Here is a 21036-nt window from a genome sequence, read left to right on the forward strand (position 1 = left end):
TGGGACTATGGAAAGTGGTCCCTGCCCCGAGGATGCCGCAGCCCAAACTGGCTGTCGCACATCCCGGGATGGAGGGAAGGGATGTGGAGCCCAGCGCCTGCAGGCAGCGCTTGGGAAGCGCTGGTTGTGCGCAGGAATGCAGCCCAGGAAAGGGGATTTGGCTGCTCAGGGCATCCTGGCGCTCACAGTCGGGTTAGGAGGGAATTTTAAAGCCGGGAATGAGGAGAGCTCCCAGACTGAGACCTGTCACACCGGGTGCAGGGTCTGCAGCTCCTCCCAGTGCTGTTTCAAGCGATGTTTAGGTCCAGTTTGGGCAGGCTCCTTCCTACATTAGCGAGAGGAAATATCCCCTCAGCCTTGCTCCATGGTGGAAAACCGCAGCTCCCGCAGCTGGGATGCTTTCTGCTCTGCCCTGATAAAATTTGTCCACACCTTTTTTGTAAGCAGGCCGAAACCCGGAGCTGGGGACCTGTCCTGCTTTCCCTCAGAGATAAGCCCCTGCAGTGACATTTGTCCTGGTCACTCAGCGTTTCTGCCCCAGGTCAGAGACTCCCGGGGCAGAAATGACATCCCATCCTCCACCTCCGGGGCAGGACGGACGGGGTGACCCCTGAGGTGTTTTTCCTCCCCCGAGAGCGGATCCAGAGGGGCAGGAGCGTGTGGAGGAGTGAGCTCTCAGCAGCATCCCCCATCAGAGCTGGCAGGCGCTGCGGGAACGCTGCAAACTTTTCAATTCCTTCACATCGGCCTTGCTCACCTGCTCTCCAAAGGTCCGAGTCAGAGACACGTGGAGAGAAGACACAGGGACAGCAAAGTCTCACTTCTCCTTCCTTTAAAGGCCCTTTTGGGTTCACTCCTGCCCATCCCAGCTGCCTTTTCCATGGGATGGGTTCAGCACAGCTGGGCTGAGTCTCTGCCGTGTGCTCTGCCACCCTCAGTGAGGTGACAGCCGGGGGGACAGCAGGCCAGGGGGGCTCCTGGAGGACCACTGTGGGGTGGGTGTGTGGACACCCCGAAGCGCAGCAGCCCGGGCCGTGTGCCCGGTGCCTCGCCCCGGCCCAGCCCATCCTCACGGAGCTGATGAGGCTCCCACAGCACCCCGGAGCTGGGGCGGGGTTGGGAACAAGTGGGTAAATCAAACAAATCCCGGGGAAAAGTGGGTTCAGCCTGGGCTTTGCCGTCCTGGTGTCAGCACGGGGCAGATCTCCTGTGCCCACGGCGTTTGCTCCCTCACGGCCAAGGGCAGGAGCCGAGCTGCTCCTGTCATTACGAACATTTCACTTCATAAACAACCCCCTGAGCCAAACACTTTGGCTTCAGCCTCAGGAGCTGGCAGATGCCTGCAGATTTTATTATTCTGGTTACCAGGCACGGAGCTAGTTTGGTTAGAAACTCGTGTGAAGTGGTACATCAAACATTGGCACGGGCCCAGCAGAGGCAGCGCAGGAGCTCTGGGTCACCCCACACGAGAAAAAGGCCATCTGCCTAATGGAAATCACCCTTTGAACACTCCAAATGTGGGCTCTGGACAGAGAGGGAAGGCTGATTTAAGGCCTGCCGTTCCGTGGTGGAGGAATGGGAGGGCAGGTCCCGGGGGACGGGGGGCAGCTCGGGGCAGGGGATGGGAGGTGGGAGCTGGAGGGAAGCAGGGATGTCTCCTCCCAGCCCTGCACTGTGGGACCCATCCCATGTCTGCCCAAGATCCATCACCTCCTCTCACCCCCTTCTCCCTCTGGCTTTTATTCTCCCTCTGGTGGAATTCTTTATGTGGTCCATCCCTCAGCCATCACGGTGGTTCCTCGTGGGAAACAGGCTGGAACAGCGAAGTTTTGACTGAACTTTATGGATTCTGGCGTTTTGCCTTTTTCTGAGGCATGGATGTTTTTCGTAGCTGATTTATATTATCCTCTGGTGTCTTCCTCTTCTGTTTCTAATGGGTAAAGGTTAAGAAAAGGTTAAACCCCAGGGATTAATGTTTGTGCCCAGTGCATGGCATCAGCCCCCTGGATACAATCCCTGCTTCCCCTACTTCCTCCCCCTCCCCAAATTACTGGGAATGATTATTTTTTTCCCCAAAAATACTCGTGCCAGAAATGTGGGGCTGTAGATGTGTCTTTATCACCTCCAGCTTTTCTTCCTGAATCAGTTCGTTTTTGCAGGTGAAACCTGTGGCCATTCAGAGCCAAAGGTAAAAAAAACCAAAACCAAAAACAAACAACAAAAAAACAAAGAAACAAAACAAAAAAACCAACCAATTTTTTTGTGTAAAATCAATCAAATTTTAAGTGTGAAAAAGAAATTGTTTCCAAATGGCCCAGCTGAAGACTCTGGGGTCTCCTGGTGGTGAGTTCCTGCTGCGGTCCATCAGCTGGACTGGGTCCTGGAATGTTCCCGGTGGCTGCAGGGAGTGACCGGGGAGTGCAGGGGTGGATCTGCCGGTGCCCGGTGGCAGAGGTGAATTATACAACATCTTCTGAACCACCTGAGCCGAGGGAGTGACAGCAGGAACCTCCTTGTCCTCCAGCCTGGGCGCTCAGGGGGGCACAGCGGAGCGGGTGTGTGTGACAGCAGGCTGAGGGACAGTTCACTCCGAGCCTGGCACTGCCACATCCGTCACCAGGAGCGTGTCACCCGCGCCAGGCAGCTCTCGGGGAGGAGCTGGTGGCTTCCCCTGGTGACCTTGCAGGACCCTTTCACCGCGTTGCCGCAGGGCTCCTGTGGCAGCTGCAGCCGCGGCCGGGCGCTGACGGCACCGGGCTGGGGCCACGGGAGTCACCACCTTGTGCTGGTGTTGCAACCAAACCCTTGCACCTGTGGCTGTGTTCTCCCTGCAGACCTGGGCCGGGGGCCGGGGGGAAGCTGATTTTATGGCCCTTTCTTGGGCAATGGGGCCGGGAGGGGGGGGTTTGGATGGGAGATTCACACGGGATGGGGAAGAGGCTGGACCTCTGAACCCAATCCCGAAGCAAACAGCACCGAGGGCTGGGTGTGCCTTGTGCAAGGGGAAGGGGGATGGAGAGGGGCCAGGCAGGGCAGGAAGGGTTATTCCAAGAGCATTGATTTGTAATCCCTAAAATCAAGAGGCAGCCTGTTGAATGGGACATTTATTCCTTGAATGTCCATCTCCAGCGCTGGGATCAGTTTGGGCCCTTGTATCACGCCTTAGTCAGGGACCAGGGGGCTCTCCCACCAAATTTTGACTCATTCCTTGGACTGGAGCTCCTGGTCTGTGCCTACGTCAGCTCAGGAAAGTGGCATCGTGCCAATGGCTCCTATCAACAACCTCAATGTGACTTTCCTCTTCCCAAGCACAGCTATCACCAGCACGGGGACAGCAGATAAGAGCTCACTGAGTGTGTTTGCAGGACCAGCTCGGGGAGAAAAGGTCCGTGCCCGGCATGCTCAGCCTGGCTTGGGACTGGCAGGGCTGGGATCAGCCAGGTCTGGGCCCAGGGGACACTCCTGACCTGCTGGGACAATGTTAGTCACCCTCATCACGTTGCTGGAGCGGAGCAGTTCTGCTCTGTGTGTTGTTTGCTCCGAGTATCACATCCCATTTGTGTACTCAGCCAGGTCAAATTTTACGTTTCTGAGCATCGCCCACCGCAGGGATGGGCTGCCTGAAAACCTGTGAGCACCTGGAGCTCTTCTCCCAGATTTTGTCCTTTATTTCCTTGCTTCCACTGGAAGAAGGATCTTGAAAAACCTGGTCCCTGCAATGCAGCGGCTGACTGGCACTCTGCTCTCCCCTGCACACTCCTGGAATTGCTGCGGGGTCCTGCCCCAGGGGCAGGGTGGAAACCAGCTCTGCAGCCTGCCGTGGGCTCATCCCACCAGCGCCAGGCCAGCTGGCTTGGCCTTTTGTTCAAGGAGCAGCCACGCAGCTCCTCGTGCTCCTGAATCCCCAAATCTCAGAGGTTTCAGCTGCTGTTTGATCTAGGGCAAGGCTGTGATAAGCCAAGCCAAGAACTTGACTCTGGCCGAGACGCTGACATCACGAGCCTGTTTGTTTAAGATGGAATTTAATCGTGGGGATATTTTGCCCTCTATACCTGCTCTGTTTATTATTATTTTTTTTTCCTGATTGCCAGCACTGTCGCTCAGTGGGGGGAAAATTCATTAAAGAGCTGGGATTTAATTGGCTGATGGGTGTGGCCGAAGGGATGGAGATCAGAGACCACCAGGAACTCGGGTGGGTTTATCAGCCCTCAGGAGCTGTCGTTCAGTCTGGACCTACAAAATATTGACCAAGGAGAACTGGAAATTCCGAGCAGAGCCCGGAATGGGGCTGGGAGAAAGGCTGGGAACAGCCACAGGATCGCGGGAAACGTGGGAAAACCGTGATTATCAGACAGGCTTTTGGCACGGGGGACTGGGAAGAGCCCAGGATACTGATTAATTCTATTATCCGAAGGCAAAGCTTGTCCTCGCTCTTGGAGGGGAATCTCCAGGGGAAAAGGAGCAGCAGGGCACTGGATCAGGCACCCGGCACTGCAGGAAGAGAGGAGGGGTCTCCTCTTTGCTCTCCATCCCCGTGGGTGCAGAGAGGAGCTGGAATCACAATCACCCCACGGCCAGTTTTACAGCAGAGTGCCCTGTGACCTCTGAAGGGGTTGATGACCTCCCTTTCTAGACCCATTAGCTGCTATTTGCATAATGACTCCATTGACCTAAATTCTCCCCAAAGTTTCGGTTCTCTGCATCATCCTTTCCTTCCTGCCCTGCTCTGTACAATCTCCTCCTGTCCTCCTCTCCAAGGCATCAGCCAGGGCTCTCAGCAGAGAGAGGGCTGAAATTTTCATTTCAAACGCTTGTCCCGGTGTCCGAGGTGTGCCCTGACTCTCCGCAGAGCCCGGAGAGGGGAGGGGAGAGGCTCTGGCACATTCAGATCACTCCGTAAGCTCTCAGCAACCTGGATGTTGTTTCTCGAGACATTCTCCCGCCTGAATCACCAGCTTTTCCCACCCCCTCTTCTCCTCCTGCGTTGGGCAATGACCCACTTAGATACACGCCAGAACACAAATAATTACCGAGATGCTCCTTTTATATCCGACCACTTCCTCCCACCCCTCCCAGCCCGGGGTGATTCTGCCCTCTCCCCAGGAATCTCCGGGCACGGTGAAATAAAGGATCTGTGAAGTTCATCATCCCTTTGGTGAGACCCACATACCGGTCAGGACAGGTCTGCCAGGATGTTTTGGCATCTTCATCACTGACATGAGTTAGCAACAGTTATCTGCCCCGAGCATCACTTCCTAGAGGAGCCCGGGCGCTCACCCACGGGCAGCCAGGATTGGGAAGGTTCTGGAATGCTGGGCAGTGCGGCAGGAACACCTCGGGCGGGATCCAGCTTTCCTCCCGGTGCCGGTATCAACCACGGAGCCCGGGCAAACCCCACCGATGGTGAAACAGGGGCACACGGAGACACTCCCGGAGCCGGGATTAACAACCTCTGCCCGGCAATCCCAGTCCCTTCGCAGCCCCATCGCTCATTAGCATCGCTCATTAGCATCCCCGCTCATTAGCATCACCTCCGAAGAGCCGGGCAGAGCTGCAGCAGCCCCTGGAGCTGGGAGAAGCCACTCCCAGGACCTGCCTCTCTGCCACGGGGAAACTATTTAGGGTGGAGAAGTTCGGGGAGGGCTCCAGACGCTGGAGGTGTCCGCTCTGTTAGACCGCAGGTGGGGCCAACTCCAGCCACATTCTTGGCTTTGCTCTTTCTTTTTATTTTTTTTATTATTATTATTATTTAATTTTTTTTTTAATTGTTGTTGTTGTTGGGAAAAATCCAAATGATGCAGAGATGAGCCAGGCCAGGCCTCGCTATGCCATCGAACGTCCTGCCTACTCCGTCAGCCTCTTCGATGAGGAGTTTGAGAAGAAAACCAGGACTTATCCCGTCGGGGAGAAACTGAGAAACCTTGTCAGGTAACAGGGAATGCTGTAGAACAGAAACCAGATTTAGTCAGGAAGTTTGGGGTGGGTGTAATTCAGACCTGGGAATACAAATCCCATTTTTATCCTGGGGAATCATGGTCTCCAGGGGTTTTTCATGGATGAAAGACATGGGAGAAATGCAAACTGGGCTGAAGAAAATGAAATTGGTGGCTCTTTTCTCAGCAGAACAGTTTGCACCGTGTGCATTGGGGTTCCTGTTTTCCAAGGGGTTTTTGTTTTAATAATGGAAAAAGCACAGTTGATGATGTAGGGATATGTGGATTATTTTTTTAAGCTTTCCAGCTGGGATTTCCTTTTCTCAGCTTTCTGACTGAAACCAATGCCACCTTAAAGAAAGGTTTGTAATTATGCAAACAAAGGTTAATTACCCTGCTGATCACTTTCTTGGAAATCTATCTCCACTCCTCAGAAAAAGGAAGGGAAAGAGGGCTCAGAATCTGGTGAGGGAGAAAGGCTGAGACATTCCTAGGAAGATTTTTCCTTACTTCCAGCTCGTTTGCTTTGCCCCTTCTCTGCTTATTTGCTTTTTTTTTTTTTATCTCCCTTCTAAGATGTTCAGCTTCCAGGTTCAAGGTCACCCTCTTCCGCCTGTTCCCAATCCTGGCGTGGCTGCCCAAGTACAAAATCAAGGATTACATCCTGCCCGACGTCCTGGGCGGGCTCAGTGCGGGGACAATCCAAGTGCCACAAGGTGAGCAGTGTCACCCTCTGGTGACAATAACTCTTTGCCAGCTCCAATAAAGCTCTGCAGGTGATGCTGATGCCCAGCTGAGGAGGGGTTTTGTGTTTTATGATGACCCCAAGCTGTACCTCCAGCCTGGTGGCCGCTGTATTTCCCTGCTCGTGTCCCTCGTGTTTTGCAGGGATGGCTTTCGCCCTCCTGGCCAATCTGCCTCCTGTCAACGGGCTCTACTCCTCCTTCTTCCCCCTGCTGCCCTACTTCTTCCTGGGGGGCATCCATCAGATGGTGCCAGGTGAGGAATTGTCTGCACAGGACAGTGAAGTGAACGCTGCTGTGCCCCAGAACTGAGATGTTTGCCGTGCCGGGGGTTGGTGGGATGGTGGTGGGATGGCTGATGGGATGGGTGGTGGGATGGTTGGTGGGATGGTTTTTGGGATGGGTTGTGGGATGGCTGATGGGATGGTTTTTGGGATGGTTGGTGGGATGGTTGGTGGGAGGGTTGGTGGGATGGTGGTGGGATGGTTGGTGGGATGGTTTTTGGGATGGTGGTGGGATGGTTGGTGGGATGGTTGGTGGGATGGTTGGTGGGATGGTTGGTGGGATGGGTTGTGGGATGGTTGGTGGGATGGGTGGTGGGATGGCTGATGGGATGGGTGGTGGGAGGGTTGGTGGGATGGTTGGTGGGATGGGTGGTGGGATGGGTGGTGGGATGGCTGATGGGATGGTTGGTGGGAGGGTTGGTGGGATGGTTGGTGGGATGGGTGATGGGATGGGTGGTGGGATGGGTGGTGGGATGGCTGATGGGATGGTTGGTGGGATGGCTGATGGGATGGTTGGTGGGATGGGTGGTGGGATGGTTGGTGGGATCTGTGTGACCATGGCTGCAGGATGTCACCCCAATGCCCCTGTGCCGTGGGGCTGGGGAGGAGCTGAGGGACTCCCTGTGCACAGCCCCACCTGCCCAGGAGCCTCCCAGGCCAGGGCTCTCCCCAGAGGGAGCTCCTGACCTCCCCGTGCTGTCCGCAGGGACTTTTGCTGTCATCAGCATCATCGTTGGCAACATCTGCAATGAGCTGGCTCCGGAGAGGGACTTCCAGTACTTCAACCACACCACCAACGAGAGCAGCGTGAACACCACGGCCCTGGAGGCAGCCAGGCTGGAGATCTCTGCCACCCTGGCCTGCCTCACAGCCGTCATACAGGTGAGGGATCTGCGCTGTCCCTGCCCCACACGGGGAGCCAAGCCTCCCCTGCAGCAGAGATGCTCAAAGAGGCCCCACTTCTGGCTGGATGATGCTTCAAAACGAGGATTTTTGGGGTGGAATTCTTTATGTGGACAACTCCTCAGCCCTCCTGTCCCCATCCCTGCTCGGGGACACCCCTGCCGTGAGTGGGAGAGCTGTTTGAGATGCTCAAAGGGGCCCCGCTTCTGGCTGGAGGACGCCTCAAAATGGGGATTTTCAGAGTGGAATTTTCAGTGTGGACCATCCCAAAATGACACCCTCAGCCCTCCTGTCCCCATCCCTGCTTGGGAACACCCCTTCCATGAGTGTGAGAGCTGTGTGATCTCCCAGAGGATCACCCTGCATCCCTTGGGGGTGTCACTGCCCTGACCACACCTCCTCTGTGCCGCCCTAGCTGTGCCTGGGCTTCCTGCAGTTCGGCTTCGTGGCCATCTACCTGTCCGAGTCCTTCATCAGGGGCTTCATGACGGCGGCAGGGCTGCAGATCCTCATCTCCGTGCTCAAGTACGTCTTCGGCTTGACGGTCCCGTCTTACACCGGGCCCTTAGCTATCGTCTACGTAAGTGGGGGCTCCTCACAGCCACCTTCCCCCCCACCACGGCCGGGGAAACGGGGCCCAGGAGGCCAGGAAAGGGTGGAGGGAAGGGGGAACCCCACCCCAGCACAGCCAGGCTGGAGATGTGCTCCCTATCCAGTGTTATCTGAGCCCTGTCTGGGTGATTTAAATGAGGCTGGGATCTTCACCCCGGTTTTAAAACTTGAAAAATCTGGGTTTTAATGCAGAATGATGAAATGGGGCTAGGATCTTAACCCCAGTTTTAAAACTTGAAAAATCTAGGTCTTGAGGAATGATGAAATGGGGCTGGGATCTTAATTCCAGTTTTAAAATTTAAAAAAAAAAAAAAAAATCTGGGTTTTAATGAGGGAATAATGAAATGAGGCTGGGATCTTAACCCCAGTTTTAAAACTTGAAAAATCTGGGGTTTAATGCAGAATGATGCAATGGGATCTGGTGGGGGATCATGAGCCGTGTTGTTTACAGCAGGATTCTTGCAGAGCTGTTAGCAGCAGGAACTTTTCCTCTGAGCAGGTTTGGCCATTCCTGGGATTTCCTGCGTCTTCCATGGATGCACCCTGTGCTGATGCAGCCAGAACTGCATTAAATCACCAGCCCAGGCCCAGGGCTGGGGGCTGAGCCCTCAGCAGAGGGCTTTTAGCACTGCTCACATCTCAGGCTGTTGACTGTGGTGACAAGTGCTGTCCGTTGTCCTGTCCGTATTGTCCTGGCTCCCCGTGACCCGTCCTCCTCTTCTCTCCCCTTCAGACATTCATTGACATTTGTAAGGGTCTGCCCCAAACCAACCTGGCCTCCCTGGTCTATGCCTCGGTCAGCGCCGTGCTCCTGATCGTTGTCAAGGAGCTCAACCTCAAGTACATGAAGAAGATCCGGATGCCCATCCCGATGGAGATCATCATCGTGAGTGACACCTGGGCTGTCCCTGGGACCCTCCCCAAACCTCACAGCCCCGGGACACTGCTGCTCTCATGGAGGGCATCTACACAGTGAATGTGACACGTCCCCCACGCGGTTTGGGGTCACAAACTGTCCCCATCCCTCACTGCATCGTGGTGATGCTGAGGGTGAAAAACATAACCCCTGCTGGCACTGTTGTCACCTTCCCCAGCCCAAATTGGTGCTGGTTGTATCCTGTCTGGGAGCACGGCAGGGTGAGTGCTCTGAGCCAGCTCAGCTCTTCCTGCTCGCAGCTCTTTCTTCCCTGTCCAAATTTCAGGTGATCGTTGCCACCGCAATCTCCGGCAGCTTCAACATGCCCAGCAAGTACGGGATGCCAATAGTGGGGAAGATCAGCATGGGGTAAGGGCTTGTGCAGGTCTGATTCACCTTCCAGACAGTTTTCCTTCCTCCTCCTCCTCCTCCTGCAGCCTGGGGAAACACCTCACTCTTCCCTGCTGTACCAGAGTCCCCTGCCAGGAGTGTCAGTGCACCCTGTGACACAACCACCCCCATCCCATGGAGTGTGGGCACGGATTATGTCATTCCTGAACCTTCCAGCTCCTCACCCACCTCCCCAGCCCCTGCACAGCGCTGTCACCACCTCTGTGCTCTGAGTGCAGGTTCCCCGAGCCCACCCTGCCCCTGGTGAGCAAGTGGAAGGACATGGTGGGCACGGCTTTCTCGCTTGCCATCGTGGGCTACGTGATCAACCTGGCCATGGGGAGGACCCTGGCAGCCAAGCATGGCTACGACGTGGACCCCAACCAGGTATTTCTGGCTGGGGCTGGGGCTGGGGCAGCCAGGGGCTGCTGCCTTTGCTGTCAGGCGTGAAGGGAAGAGCCCAAGGCGTGAACGAGGAGCGTGCAGACGTGCTCGGCTCCCGGCAGACGTGGAGGCTCCGTGGCTTTGTGCCATGTGGGAGGTGAAAGGACACGGCAGAGCCCTGTCCCATGGGCTGGAGAGAGGCTGGAAAAGGGAAAGGAGCTTTAGGCTGGGCTCTCTGCCTCGCAGCCCCTCCAGACTCGGTGTTTTGGTACGCGGCAGCACAGCGAGGTGCGTGCGCTTGTCAGGGAGCGGAGAAAGACCTGGATTCCTGGTGTGTCACCTAGATACCGCGAGAGGCAGGACATTAAATAATCCCCTTTTGTCATCCCTGGCACAGTGGCAGCTTTCAACAACAGCCACACATACCACATGGAGCCCTGCCCTGAGTGTGTCAACAGATGACAACGTGTTTATGTGGAATTGTGCTTCCAGGTTTCCCTGCCATCCCAGCTCTTACTGGAAGGAAAGAGTCTGGGATGCACTGCAGGGAACCCAGAGCCTGGCCTGGCCACATAAACCAGACTCAGGCCCCTGCTCTCCTGCCAGGTGTCAGCAGGAAAGGCAGCTGTCCTTTCTGATGGCCATTCTCCACATCTCCACAGGAAATGCTGGCCCTGGGCTGCAGCAACTTCTTGGGATCCTTCTTCAAAATCCACGTGATCTGCTGTGCTCTCTCTGTCACCCTCGCCGTGGATGGGGCAGGAGCAAAATCCCAAGTTAGTTCCTCCTTTTCCTTCTCCTCCTCCTTTTCTTCCTTTTCCTCCTCCTCCTTTTCCTCCTCCTCCTCCTCTCCTCTCTACATTCCCTCTGGAGCACAGTGTGTAGCTGCCACGTGCTGCCAGCCTGACTGTGCAGCTCTGGGGAGGTTTCACACACAACTGCTGCAGGCTGCTGCTGTCAAAGCAGAATTTCCTCCCTCCCCAAGCCCAGTTTGGTGCCTGATTTGATTCTTTGGGTTAATTCTGCAGAGAATTCTGTCAATCTGTCAATCCAGGGCTCCCTGGACTGAGCAGTGAGGGAACTCTGGGGTTATCTGTGGGATCTGCAAACCCCTGCCTGTCTCCAGAGGCAAACATCCTCTCACATAAAACGCTGCAGTGCCCATTTGTGCCCCTGACTACACCCAGGGGAGGTTTGGGAAGCCCTGATGTTTGCAGAAGTGATTTTCTTTCCTCTTCGCAGGTGGCAAGTTTCTTTGTGGCTCTGGTGGTCATGGTGACAATGCTGTCCCTGGGAATCTACCTGGAGCCTCTTCCAAAGGTAAGACAAACATCTGTGCGGGCACAGCCATTGCAACACCCACTCTCCACACCCAGGCACAGGCACAGCCTGGCTCCAAAAATCCCTGATGCAAAAAGGCAGCACGGGACAGTTTGTTCCTGGCCTGGGGACCTGTCTGCACAGGGTGTCTGGAACCACAGAATCACAGAATCACACAGTTCCAGGCTGGTTTGGGTTGGAAATGACCTTAATTCTCATCTCTGCCATGGGCAGTGTCACCTTTCCCTGTTCCAGGTTGCTCCAAGCCCCCTCTATGCTGGCTTTGGGCAGAGGCAGCCACGATTTCTCTAAGAAAATGTAAATTTTAGTGAAAGAATGATCAAAATTACCCTGCTCAGATCCGAGTGAGATCTTTGTGAGCATCACCCTCGTGATGGGACTGGCCCAAGGCAGGCAGCTGCTGCAGAAAAGCATCCACTGCCAAAGGTGGCCTGGCTGAGACCATTCCCTGTCCTCCACAGTCTGTGCTGGGAGCCCTCATCGCTGTGAACCTGAAAAACTCCCTCAAGCAGCTGGCTGACCCCTTCTACCTGTGGAAGAAGAGCAAGCTGGACTGTGTGAGTGCCTGGGGTGGTGAGGGACATCACCTGGCCGGGGCAGGATGGGCAGTACAGATCCCCAAAAGTCTTTTGTGGGGTTTTGGGGGGGGTTCTGAGCCTCTTGCAGGAGGTGGGTTTGGCTCTCTTGGGGAGATGGTGCTCCCTGTCCTGCCCAGCTGAGCACGCTGCTGCTCAGAGCACATATCAGAGAGGCCTGAACTCTTACCTGCTGTGTTTAAATGCCAATCAAGTGCGGAGCCTGTTTGCCCAGAACTAGCCAAACCGGCCCTGCTCAATGTCTGGGAGTCATGACTTAAAAACTCACACAATGGCCCTCCAGGGTGAGGAGAGCCCTGGAGTGTGATAAGGACTCCAGGCACTGGTTGATGTATAAACGCAGGCAGGGGAGGGAGCAGGGGATTTGGAGATGTCTGACAGAAAAAGACGGTGTTTGAAGAGGACTCCCACGGCTGAGTGCCGTGTGTGGACACTGAGCCAATATCCTGTCAGGACCTGACAAACCTCCCCCTTATCGGGGCAATCAGGAGTCCAGAGGGGCTGGCCCGAGCCTGGAGGAGCTTTCCCAAAATCCTGCTCTAACAGGTGCTGGAGAGGAGCTGGGTTATCAGTTTGGGCACATCTCTGAGTGAGAGGGGAGGTTTGTGGGCTCAGCTGAGGGCAGGGGGAGCTGCTGCCCCTTTACCAGAGACCCCACAGCTTCAGAGCCCCCAAAAGCCTGGGCTGGCCCCTGAGCATGGACTGAGTGGATGGTGCTTCCTGAGGAACATCCTGGCAGATGCCAATGGAGTGAACGGAATTCCCCTGACCTTAATCCCCTTGGAATTTGAACTAGATTCAGTGTCCTGGCCCAAAATGGGGAGCACCATTCCTGGGTGATGTCAGACCGCTGGTGTTCATCACCTTAATGCTGATTGAGCTGCAGGACAGTTAATTCCAGCTAATTCTAATGAAGCCTGAATGGATGGAGGGAAGCTCTTCCTTACCATTTATACACAAAATGAATATAAATTAACATGTTGAAGCAGTCAAAGTTATTGTTATGACCCTCACTCATCCAAGGTCAAAGTTAGTTTTTATTAACCTTGAGGATGGGATTAAAACAACCTGATAATGATGTTCAGAGGGGAAGTTTAACTGCAGGGCAGGACTGATCTCACATGGAGGGAGACACTTGAGTGCTAACACATAAAAATGACAAATGGCAGAGCTCTGAGCTGGAGTGAGGCAGGTTTTGGTCTTCTCTGTCACACTTGGCCATCGAATCCTCTCTGTGTTCAGGCCATTTCTGCTCAGGCAGTTCTCAGAGAGATGATTTCTGACGTTTTCTGCGCTGCTCTGACTGACAGCAGGGAGCTGCTGGGGGCTGGAGCAGGGAGCAGCAGATGGTGGGGTCTGCAGGAGCCCCTTCCTGACGAGCCAGGCTGATCCTTTTTGGCTGGAACGAGTGGAGCAGCAGCCATGGAGCTCGAGCAGCCATGGAGAAACACCCCAGCTGCTTTTATGGCTGGAAAGAACCCGGGGCTCCTGGCAAAGCTCCCAGCGAGGATGGTTCACTCTAAAACATGCAGCAAGCTGCAGCATTAGAACAGCTGCAGAATTCAGGGTTTGGCCTATTCATGCTGAGCTGGGAGGGTCTGAGAGTCGAGGATAGCAGCACAGAGCCATTTTCCCCATCCATTTTCCCCATCCATTTTCCCCATCCATTTTCCCCATCCATTTTCCCATCCGTGGGATCATGGTCCAGCCAAATCACCAGCCACTCTCTCCTCCTCTCCCCTCCTCTCCCTGCAGCTGGTCTGGCTCGTGAGCTTCTTCTCCGCTTTCTTCCTGAGCCTCCCCTACGGCGTGGCGGTGGGCGTGGGATTCTCCGTGCTCGTCGTGGTTTTCCACACCCAGTTGTAAGTACCTCAGAGCCACCAGAACCACGGCAGAGCTCCCAGGGGCAGAAGGAGGGACAGGTGATTATTTTTTAGAGGCGACCTCTGGCCCGCAGGAGCCCCGGGGAGTGCAGGTGTCCTGCCCGGAATGTGCAAACAGGAATGGCAGGCGCCAATTTACTGCCTGCATTCCCCTGCTCCCGTGCACATCCCAGGCCAAGGGGAAGCCTCGAGGTATTTGCTTCACCCCACAGAGTTCCCAGCACCAAGTCCTGCTCACAAAAAGAGCGAGCCCTGTCTGTGTGCAGGGCCTCGGTGTGAGGTCTTCGCACCACTTTTAATCCATCAAAGCCCTTCGTTAATATTTCCCAGTCTGGCAGCTCAAAATGCTGACTCTTTTTTTCTTTTTTCTGCCCTGTGGACTCTGCAGGGATAAAATGTAAGAGCTTTCACCAAGAAAATGTTTGAATCCTGGGATGGAATGTGAAGTAGAAGCAGTTTTCTTTCCCCTAATGCTGTTCCCTTCTTTTCTGCAGCCGCAACGGCTCTGCCCTGGGCCAGGTGACCTCCACTGACATCTACAAGAACCCCAAAACCTACAACAAGGTGAGCTGAAGAGAAATCATCCTCAGAGAAAGCATTGCTCTTTTGCTACTGGTGCCCAGACTTGCTCTGAGCTCCTGTCTCTGGTGCAGGTCCATGAAGTTAATGGGATTAAAATCATCACCTACTGCTCGCCGCTGTATTTCGCCAACTCAGAGATATTCCGGGAGAAAATTATAGCCAAGGTGAGCAATTCCCTAACAAATCCCTGCCTGAAGCCAATCCCAAACTGCCCTTGCTCTCTCCTGTGTTGCTACACGGGGTAATTAAGCTGTGGGTGATGATGAACAATGGTCACATCCATCCTCTACTCCTCAATCCTCCTCTCCCTGACCCTCAGGGCAGTTTGCAGAGCTCATTTTAGGTGCTGTGCCTGAATCCTGGCAGGTTCCTCCTCCAAGCTCTGCCAAAACAGGGGCATCCTGCTATTCCAAACCTCTCCCTGCGTGTGCAGGTTCCCTGAGTTCCAGGAGATGTTTGGATGCCATCAGGATCAGCCCACTCCAGTGCACAGCTGGTGCTCCAGGCTGTGGGAAGGAACAGCCAGCTCCTGACTCTTGGAACAGACATTTTAAAGAAAAAATCTCTTTTTCCCACAGACAGGGGTGGATCCTGGCAAGGTGTACTTGGCCAGGAGGAAATTTGTGAAACAGCAGGGGAAGGGCACAGCGCAACCGCCAGCAAAGCTCCCAAAATTCCTGCTGAAGGAGAACAAGGTGACTCGCCTCCTGAGTTCCCAAAAAGGTCCCTGTGTCCATGAGTACGACCCCAAGTCCCCATCACACAGATCCCCTTGATATGGGATCTTCTGCACCGTTTTCCTGGGCCACATTTCCCACCTCTCATCCCCTTTCCTCCCCACCTACATCTCCACTCCTGCCCAAACCTTAAGGTGCAGGAGATCTGGGAATGGCTGGGAGCAGGGAAGCTGGGGAGGAGGCTGGAATGGGAACGTGGTGAACAATCTGCAGAAACCAGGCAACTGTGGCCTCTTTCTCTGGGGATGCATCAGCAGCTCAGCCCCAAGGTGCCCTTTCAAAGCCCATTTCTCACCCCTTTTCCCACCCCAGCCCCGTTTGCTGCGCAATGCGGAGCAGTTTTGAAACAAATGAATCACGTGTGATTCGAAATGGTAATGATCTGGCCACAATATTGCAACCATAACCATAAATGATCCTAAACCCAGCTGCCAGGGACAGCCAGGCTGGAGTCAGTCCAGATTAAACCCCTTGACCTCAGAGGGCAGAGGTGCCCACCTGTGCCCTGCCCTGACTCTGCGCCTCTGCCGCAGACCTTGTCTCTGCAAGAGCTCCAGAAGGACTTTGAGAGCGCCTCTCCCACAGACACCAACAACAACCAGACGACCGCTAACGGTGCCAGCATCTCCTACATCACATTCCACCCTCCTGCCCGCGGGGCTGGGCCAGGGCAGGGCCCCGGGGCGCTGGGCAGCAGCAGCACCCTGCAGGGCAGCACCTTCAGCGTCCTGCCCGCGGCAGACGCCGACCCCGTGCTGACTGCGCCGCCCTACATCAGCTTCCACACCATCATCCTGGACATGAGCGGGGTGTGCTTCGTGGACCTGATGGGCACTAAAGCGCTGAGCAAGGTCAGTTCTGTGCTGCCAAGGCAGCTGGGAGGCAGGGACCTTCTGCTCTCTCGCACAAAGGTGTTTACGTGCCTCGATTCTGTGGATTTTCTACCTCTGCATCGCTGATTTCTCCTTCAGCCCTGATCAAAGATTTTATGCATAAACACAAAGCTGGAGCAGCAGTGGTTTTAATCCTCTCTCTCCCATCTTGTCCCTTCCAGTTGTGTTCCAGTTACCAGAAGATTGGGATTAAAGTGTTCTTGGCAAACGTGCATGGTAAGGATCCCCAAATAACACGTTTTTATGGGATCTTCCCCTGTTTCTGAGCTCCTGACAAACAGCAAATCTTTTTCTGTTCTTTACTCAAACTGTGAGATGTCAGTCCTTTGCTGGAACAGGCTAGAAGAGATAAAAGGAGAAAACAGAAGAAAGGAAAGAGAATCACTGTTCTCCCTGTAGTAAATCAATGCTTTCATTTGGGAAGTGATAAAGCTGGAATATCTCCACACTCAGCATGCAAGAAAGCAGATCCTCGCACTCATTTCTGCTGCAAACCTGCTTCTTCTGAGCCTTGCCTTAGCTCAGAGGGCCCCAGCAGCCACACACACCTCCAAAATTCTCCCTCTGCTTTCCTCTTTGTTCAGCTCTCTCCTTTCTGCAGCCCAGGTGTACAACGACATCAGCACAGGGGGAGTCTTTGAGGAAGGAGGCCTGGACAGAAGTCACATCTTCCTGACCATCCACGATGCTGTTCTCTTTGCACTGGCCAGCATCAGAGAATTTGTCCACCCGCCCATCTTGGAAGAGGTAAATTTGCTCCCCAGCCCACAGGATTCTCCTGTTTGGTTTCCAGGCTGTGTCAGCACAATGGAAGAGTAACAAATTGCTGCTGCGCCTAAAGAAGCTTCTTGTTTATCTCAAGTGGTAAAGGTCTAAATCCAGCAAAATATTTAATATTCTGGTTGTCATGTAAAGGCTGAGCACCTTGTGCTGGAGTGGATTTCCATGGAATTCAGAAGTGTCAATGTTTTACCCAAACCCTTAGCCAAGAGATGAGTGTTGTCCCAGCCTGGAGGAGCCAGAAGAGCTTTTCCAGCACTGTGCCCTCAGTTTGGTGCTGGTTGGAGCAGCCAAAGGCAGAATTTGGCCCCCAGTGATGGAGAAATGAAAGCAAAGCTCGTGCAGCTGGAATAGCCCTGGCATCCATGAATGCCCCATTGGTGGGGGGAGAACAGGAGGAATTCTGAGGCAGGAATTTGGCCCATGCTGGTGGCCTCAGAGAGGCTCTGTCCCCAAGCAGGGGCTGGTTTATTGTGTGCCAGCTGGAGCTGGCACCAGCAGCACCCCTAATCTCCCCAGGACAAGTTAAGGTATCTCCTATCACACCAGAGCGATAGGCAAACGCCAGCCCAGGCACAGCAGATAAACACCTGGAGCAGGACTCCTCCTGTGCCATTTCCCTCAGAGCTTGTGTCACCTTTGGGGCCTGGCTTAGTCATTGTTTTCATTCCTTTTGACCCTGCACTCTGCTGATTTGTGGACTCGACTGTTCCCTGCACAGAGGCCGACCCAGACAGAGCTCTCCATCTATGATGAGTCTGTGGACGAGAGCACTGCAGAGTACAAGAACCTGGAGGAGGTGAGTTGTAGGGCCAGGGGTCACTGCAGCCACGGCTGTGAGGCAGAAATCAGACCTTCTAATTGGGATTGATTAGATGGGGAATCATCTGAGAGTAACTGCAGTGCTTTGGAAAGTTGATTGCAAATATAATTTTAAATTCTTGGGTTGAGGAGCTCTGGAAGGCAGCTGGGTGAGGAACAGGAGGGTCACCCCACAGAGGAATCCTTCCATCTTTCTGGACCACACAGCTCAGGTTCAGTCACACCTGTGGTCTCCAGACACTGGGGGGAACCTGGAGAACCAGGTTTGGTTCATGCCCAAAAAGAAGAGTCATCAGTGAAGATTTTCAGCACAGACTTTCTAAATGCAGCAGCGATTTCCACCCGCCTGTGGGCCTTGGGAGGAGATCCCCTCCAGGACTGCCCTTCCCTGCGCTGTCCATGCCCAGCTGGATGCATGGGGAAGGGCTGGGAGGGGTTGGAGCTCCTGGGGGTGTCTCTCTGTGTGACTGTGACACTGGGGCTGTGCCCTGTCACCAGCCCTGACCCTGCTCCTCTTCCGTGCCCTTTAGGAGATGTTTGGAAGCATGTTCCACTCAGAGACCCAGACAGCTCTGTGAGCACAGCGAGCACCGCGCAAACCCTCCAGAGGAGACTCCTCTCTCCCACCCCTCCGTGGAGAGCTGTGCTTCTACCTGGGGATGTAACGGGTTTGCAAAGAGCCCACCGCCCTCCAGAACTGCCAAATCCCTCAATCCTCCCTGCTCTGCTCGTGGAACTCGGAGCACAGACTCTGCAGCAGGGGAAGCAGGAGCTCGGGAGATGCCACCTCACGGACTGCAGAAGCGGAGCTGGGCTGGAGGCAGGTGCCTGAACTCAGGGGACATTCAGCCCCCCCTGCGTCCCTCACAATCCTTCTGGAATTGCCTAATCCGAGCATCCTGCTCCTTCCTTTTCCCTCCTTCCCCGAGGAAGTGAAACGCCTGCAGACACAAAGAGCCCTCCAGGCCTTGGCCTCACGAGCAGCAGTGGCTGTGGCAGTGCTGCTGCTCTCCGACGTGCACTGACCCCGGGGCTGCCTGCCACTGCAGCCCCCCGAATTTCCCTGCGTGGCCCTGCAGCCTCTGCTCTTCTGTGCCCCAGCAGCAAAAAAACCACTGCCTCGAACCACTGCTGTATTTCTGACAGCCCAAAGACCTCAGGACTCTGGCAGCGGGGCGAAATTTTGAAATACGTAATTTTTTTATTTTTTTTTTCTTACTAATAGGACAGGCTTGTGCTCAGAAATAAGAATTCCTTATTATGTGCAGGTCGTCCTGCCTGCCCCGTGGGCTGAGTACATGAAAACAGATTCTATTTTAAACTGCTATTTCTATTTTAATACTCCAAAATATTACAAATACAAGCAAGCTTTAGTCTACGGGTTTTGAAGCACGCAGACATTATTGAGCTGATTGCTGAAGGCTTCCTGGGAAGAGAATGTGGGGCTTTCCTGCAGCTCCCAGATGTCCCATTTTTAAGGAAAACAGAGTTTCCTGAACCATCCTTGGTAGACAGTCCCTAAAGGAAACAGCGGCATCACCCTGCCAGTTTGGTTTTATATAACATCTCAATAACCAAGTCACCATTTCTCTACCTCAATTTCTGATTATGTGGTGCAGGAGAGAATAATAAAACCAAAGGAGGGCAGAAAACCTCACTAGCTGATGGTTATTACTTATTTTAATCTTAGGCAGCAGTGGTTTTTTTCCAGAAATCTCCATTTACAGCTTGTTCTGCAAGGCAAAAGCAAGAGACTAAGTCTCTTAAACTAGACTTTGTGATTCCTCATGATCTTTTGTACTGCCTGAGTGCTCCTTTCATTTGCTGGTTTGAAAAAAACAACAAAAAAGACAACAAAGAAATTGGTGCAGAGCAACAAGAAACTGCCCTGATCAATATTTTTGTGTGTCTGAGGTGGCATCACGTGAAAAGAGGGAAGTTCCAGTTCCCAGCTCTTTATTCAGGATCCAGTACAGGAGGTTGATTTCCCAGCCTGGGCTCTGCCAGGCCAAACGCAGGAATCCTCAGAGCAGAGGCATAAACCACATTTTATTTCCTGATCTTCCCACTAGAAATGGAACGAGATGCCACGAGAAATGGCTCAGAAACAGCAGCAGTGGCTCTCCTGCAAATCGTGACCCAGGCAGAAGGAAATTCCATTACTGTAGCCAAATTCTGGGTCAGTTCTGGCAATAAATGCAACAGCAGCAGGCAAATGACACTGCTGGAGGCACAACACGGCCAAAGTCCTAATTCCCAAGTGCCTGGGCAGAGAATTAGGGGAGCTCAAAGCCACACTGGTGAAATATTTTCACTTCCAGCAAAATATTCCCTTTACTGCTCTTAAGTAACAGTGAGATTGACGTGTTTTGGCTCTGATGCCTTACTTGGTAAATGCATGATGTATAACCAGCTAAGAAATGTTTGTAATTTATTTAATTTAATGTTGGGTTCGTTCCTTTTTTTTTGATAATAAAGAATGTGTGAACAATCATCGTCATCTTCTGCTGACTCAAGGGCAGGATTTCCACAGCTCTTCCCATCTGGTCTTTGGCAGCCTGAGACAGTTTATGCCATAAAGCCGGGATAAATCTTCACATTCAGTTCAGGACAGCTGTAAAGAAGGGGATACAAACTGTTTTGTTGTGCTAGCTGGTGGAATCAAGGAAAGCAGTGACGTATTTTAAAAAGCAGGTGGATTTAAAGTCAGGAGCCCCAGAGACTGTCTGTGCTGTCCCTTGGCCAGTCCTGGCATCCTTCAGCCTCATTTGTGGCCCCAGTGAGCCTGGGGGTGTTTATTCCCCACAGGAACTCCTGTTATCCCCGCTCTTTCGGGAGCAGCATCCCAAGATACCGGGAAGGAATTCTCCCCGTCACGGTGAGGAGGCCTGGCAACAGGTTGCCCAGAGAAGCTGCGCCTGCTCCACCTCTGCAATTGTCCGAGGGCAGGTTGGAAAGGGCTTGGAGCATCCTGGGACAGTGGAAGGTGTCCGTGTGCACGGCAGGGCTGGAATGAGATGGGATTTAAGACCCTTTCCAACGCAAACCCTCCCCGAGCCCCGCGCTCCCCTCAGCCGCCGCCGCCATATCTGCCGCACACTACAGCTCCCATCGCCCCCCGCGGGAGGGGCGGGTTCGGCCCGCCCCCGCCCCGCTCCCATTGGTCACCTCCCCGCGGGCCGGCCGCCGATTGGCTGCGGGCCCTGGCCGTCAGCGCCGGGCGTGCGGCGGCCGGTG

At 54.1% G+C, this 21036-nt stretch overlaps 1 protein-coding gene across 1 annotated transcript; it reads left to right on the forward strand.

Moving 5' to 3' along the window:
- Window positions 1-5631: 5631 nt before the first annotated feature.
- Window positions 5632-18678, forward strand: SLC26A9 (solute carrier family 26 member 9). The gene is made up of 20 exons (XM_066335953.1): window positions 5632-5928; window positions 6510-6649; window positions 6822-6932; window positions 7667-7842; window positions 8279-8443; window positions 9209-9361; window positions 9678-9760; window positions 10021-10168; window positions 10828-10941; window positions 11408-11485; window positions 11968-12063; window positions 13858-13964; window positions 14480-14549; window positions 14639-14731; window positions 15146-15262; window positions 15838-16155; window positions 16359-16413; window positions 16799-16944; window positions 17699-17776; window positions 18330-18678. The coding sequence occupies exons 1-20, from the start codon at window positions 5804-5806 to the stop codon at window positions 18375-18377; spliced, it is 2421 nt and encodes an 806-aa protein (XP_066192050.1). The 5' UTR covers window positions 5632-5803; the 3' UTR covers window positions 18378-18678.
- Window positions 18679-21036: the final 2358 nt, after the last annotated feature.

This window comes from Sylvia atricapilla, chromosome 25 (assembly GCF_009819655.1).
Source record: "Sylvia atricapilla isolate bSylAtr1 chromosome 25, bSylAtr1.pri, whole genome shotgun sequence".
NCBI lineage: Eukaryota > Metazoa > Chordata > Aves > Passeriformes > Sylviidae > Sylvia > Sylvia atricapilla.

What these genes read in the sequence shown, in the direction of transcription:
- SLC26A9 (XM_066335953.1), top strand. Translation starts at nt 5,804, where the DNA reads ATGAGCCAGGCCAGGCCTCGCTATGCCATCGAACGTCCTGCCTACTCC. An exon ending in GACAATCCAAGTGCCACAAG is followed by an intron (nt 6,650 to 6,821) that starts GTGAGCAGTGTC and finishes CGTGTTTTGCAG; the next exon opens with GGATGGCTTTCGCCCTCCTG. An exon ending in AGAAGAGCAAGCTGGACTGT is followed by an intron (nt 12,064 to 13,857) that starts GTGAGTGCCTGG and finishes CTCTCCCTGCAG; the next exon opens with CTGGTCTGGCTCGTGAGCTT.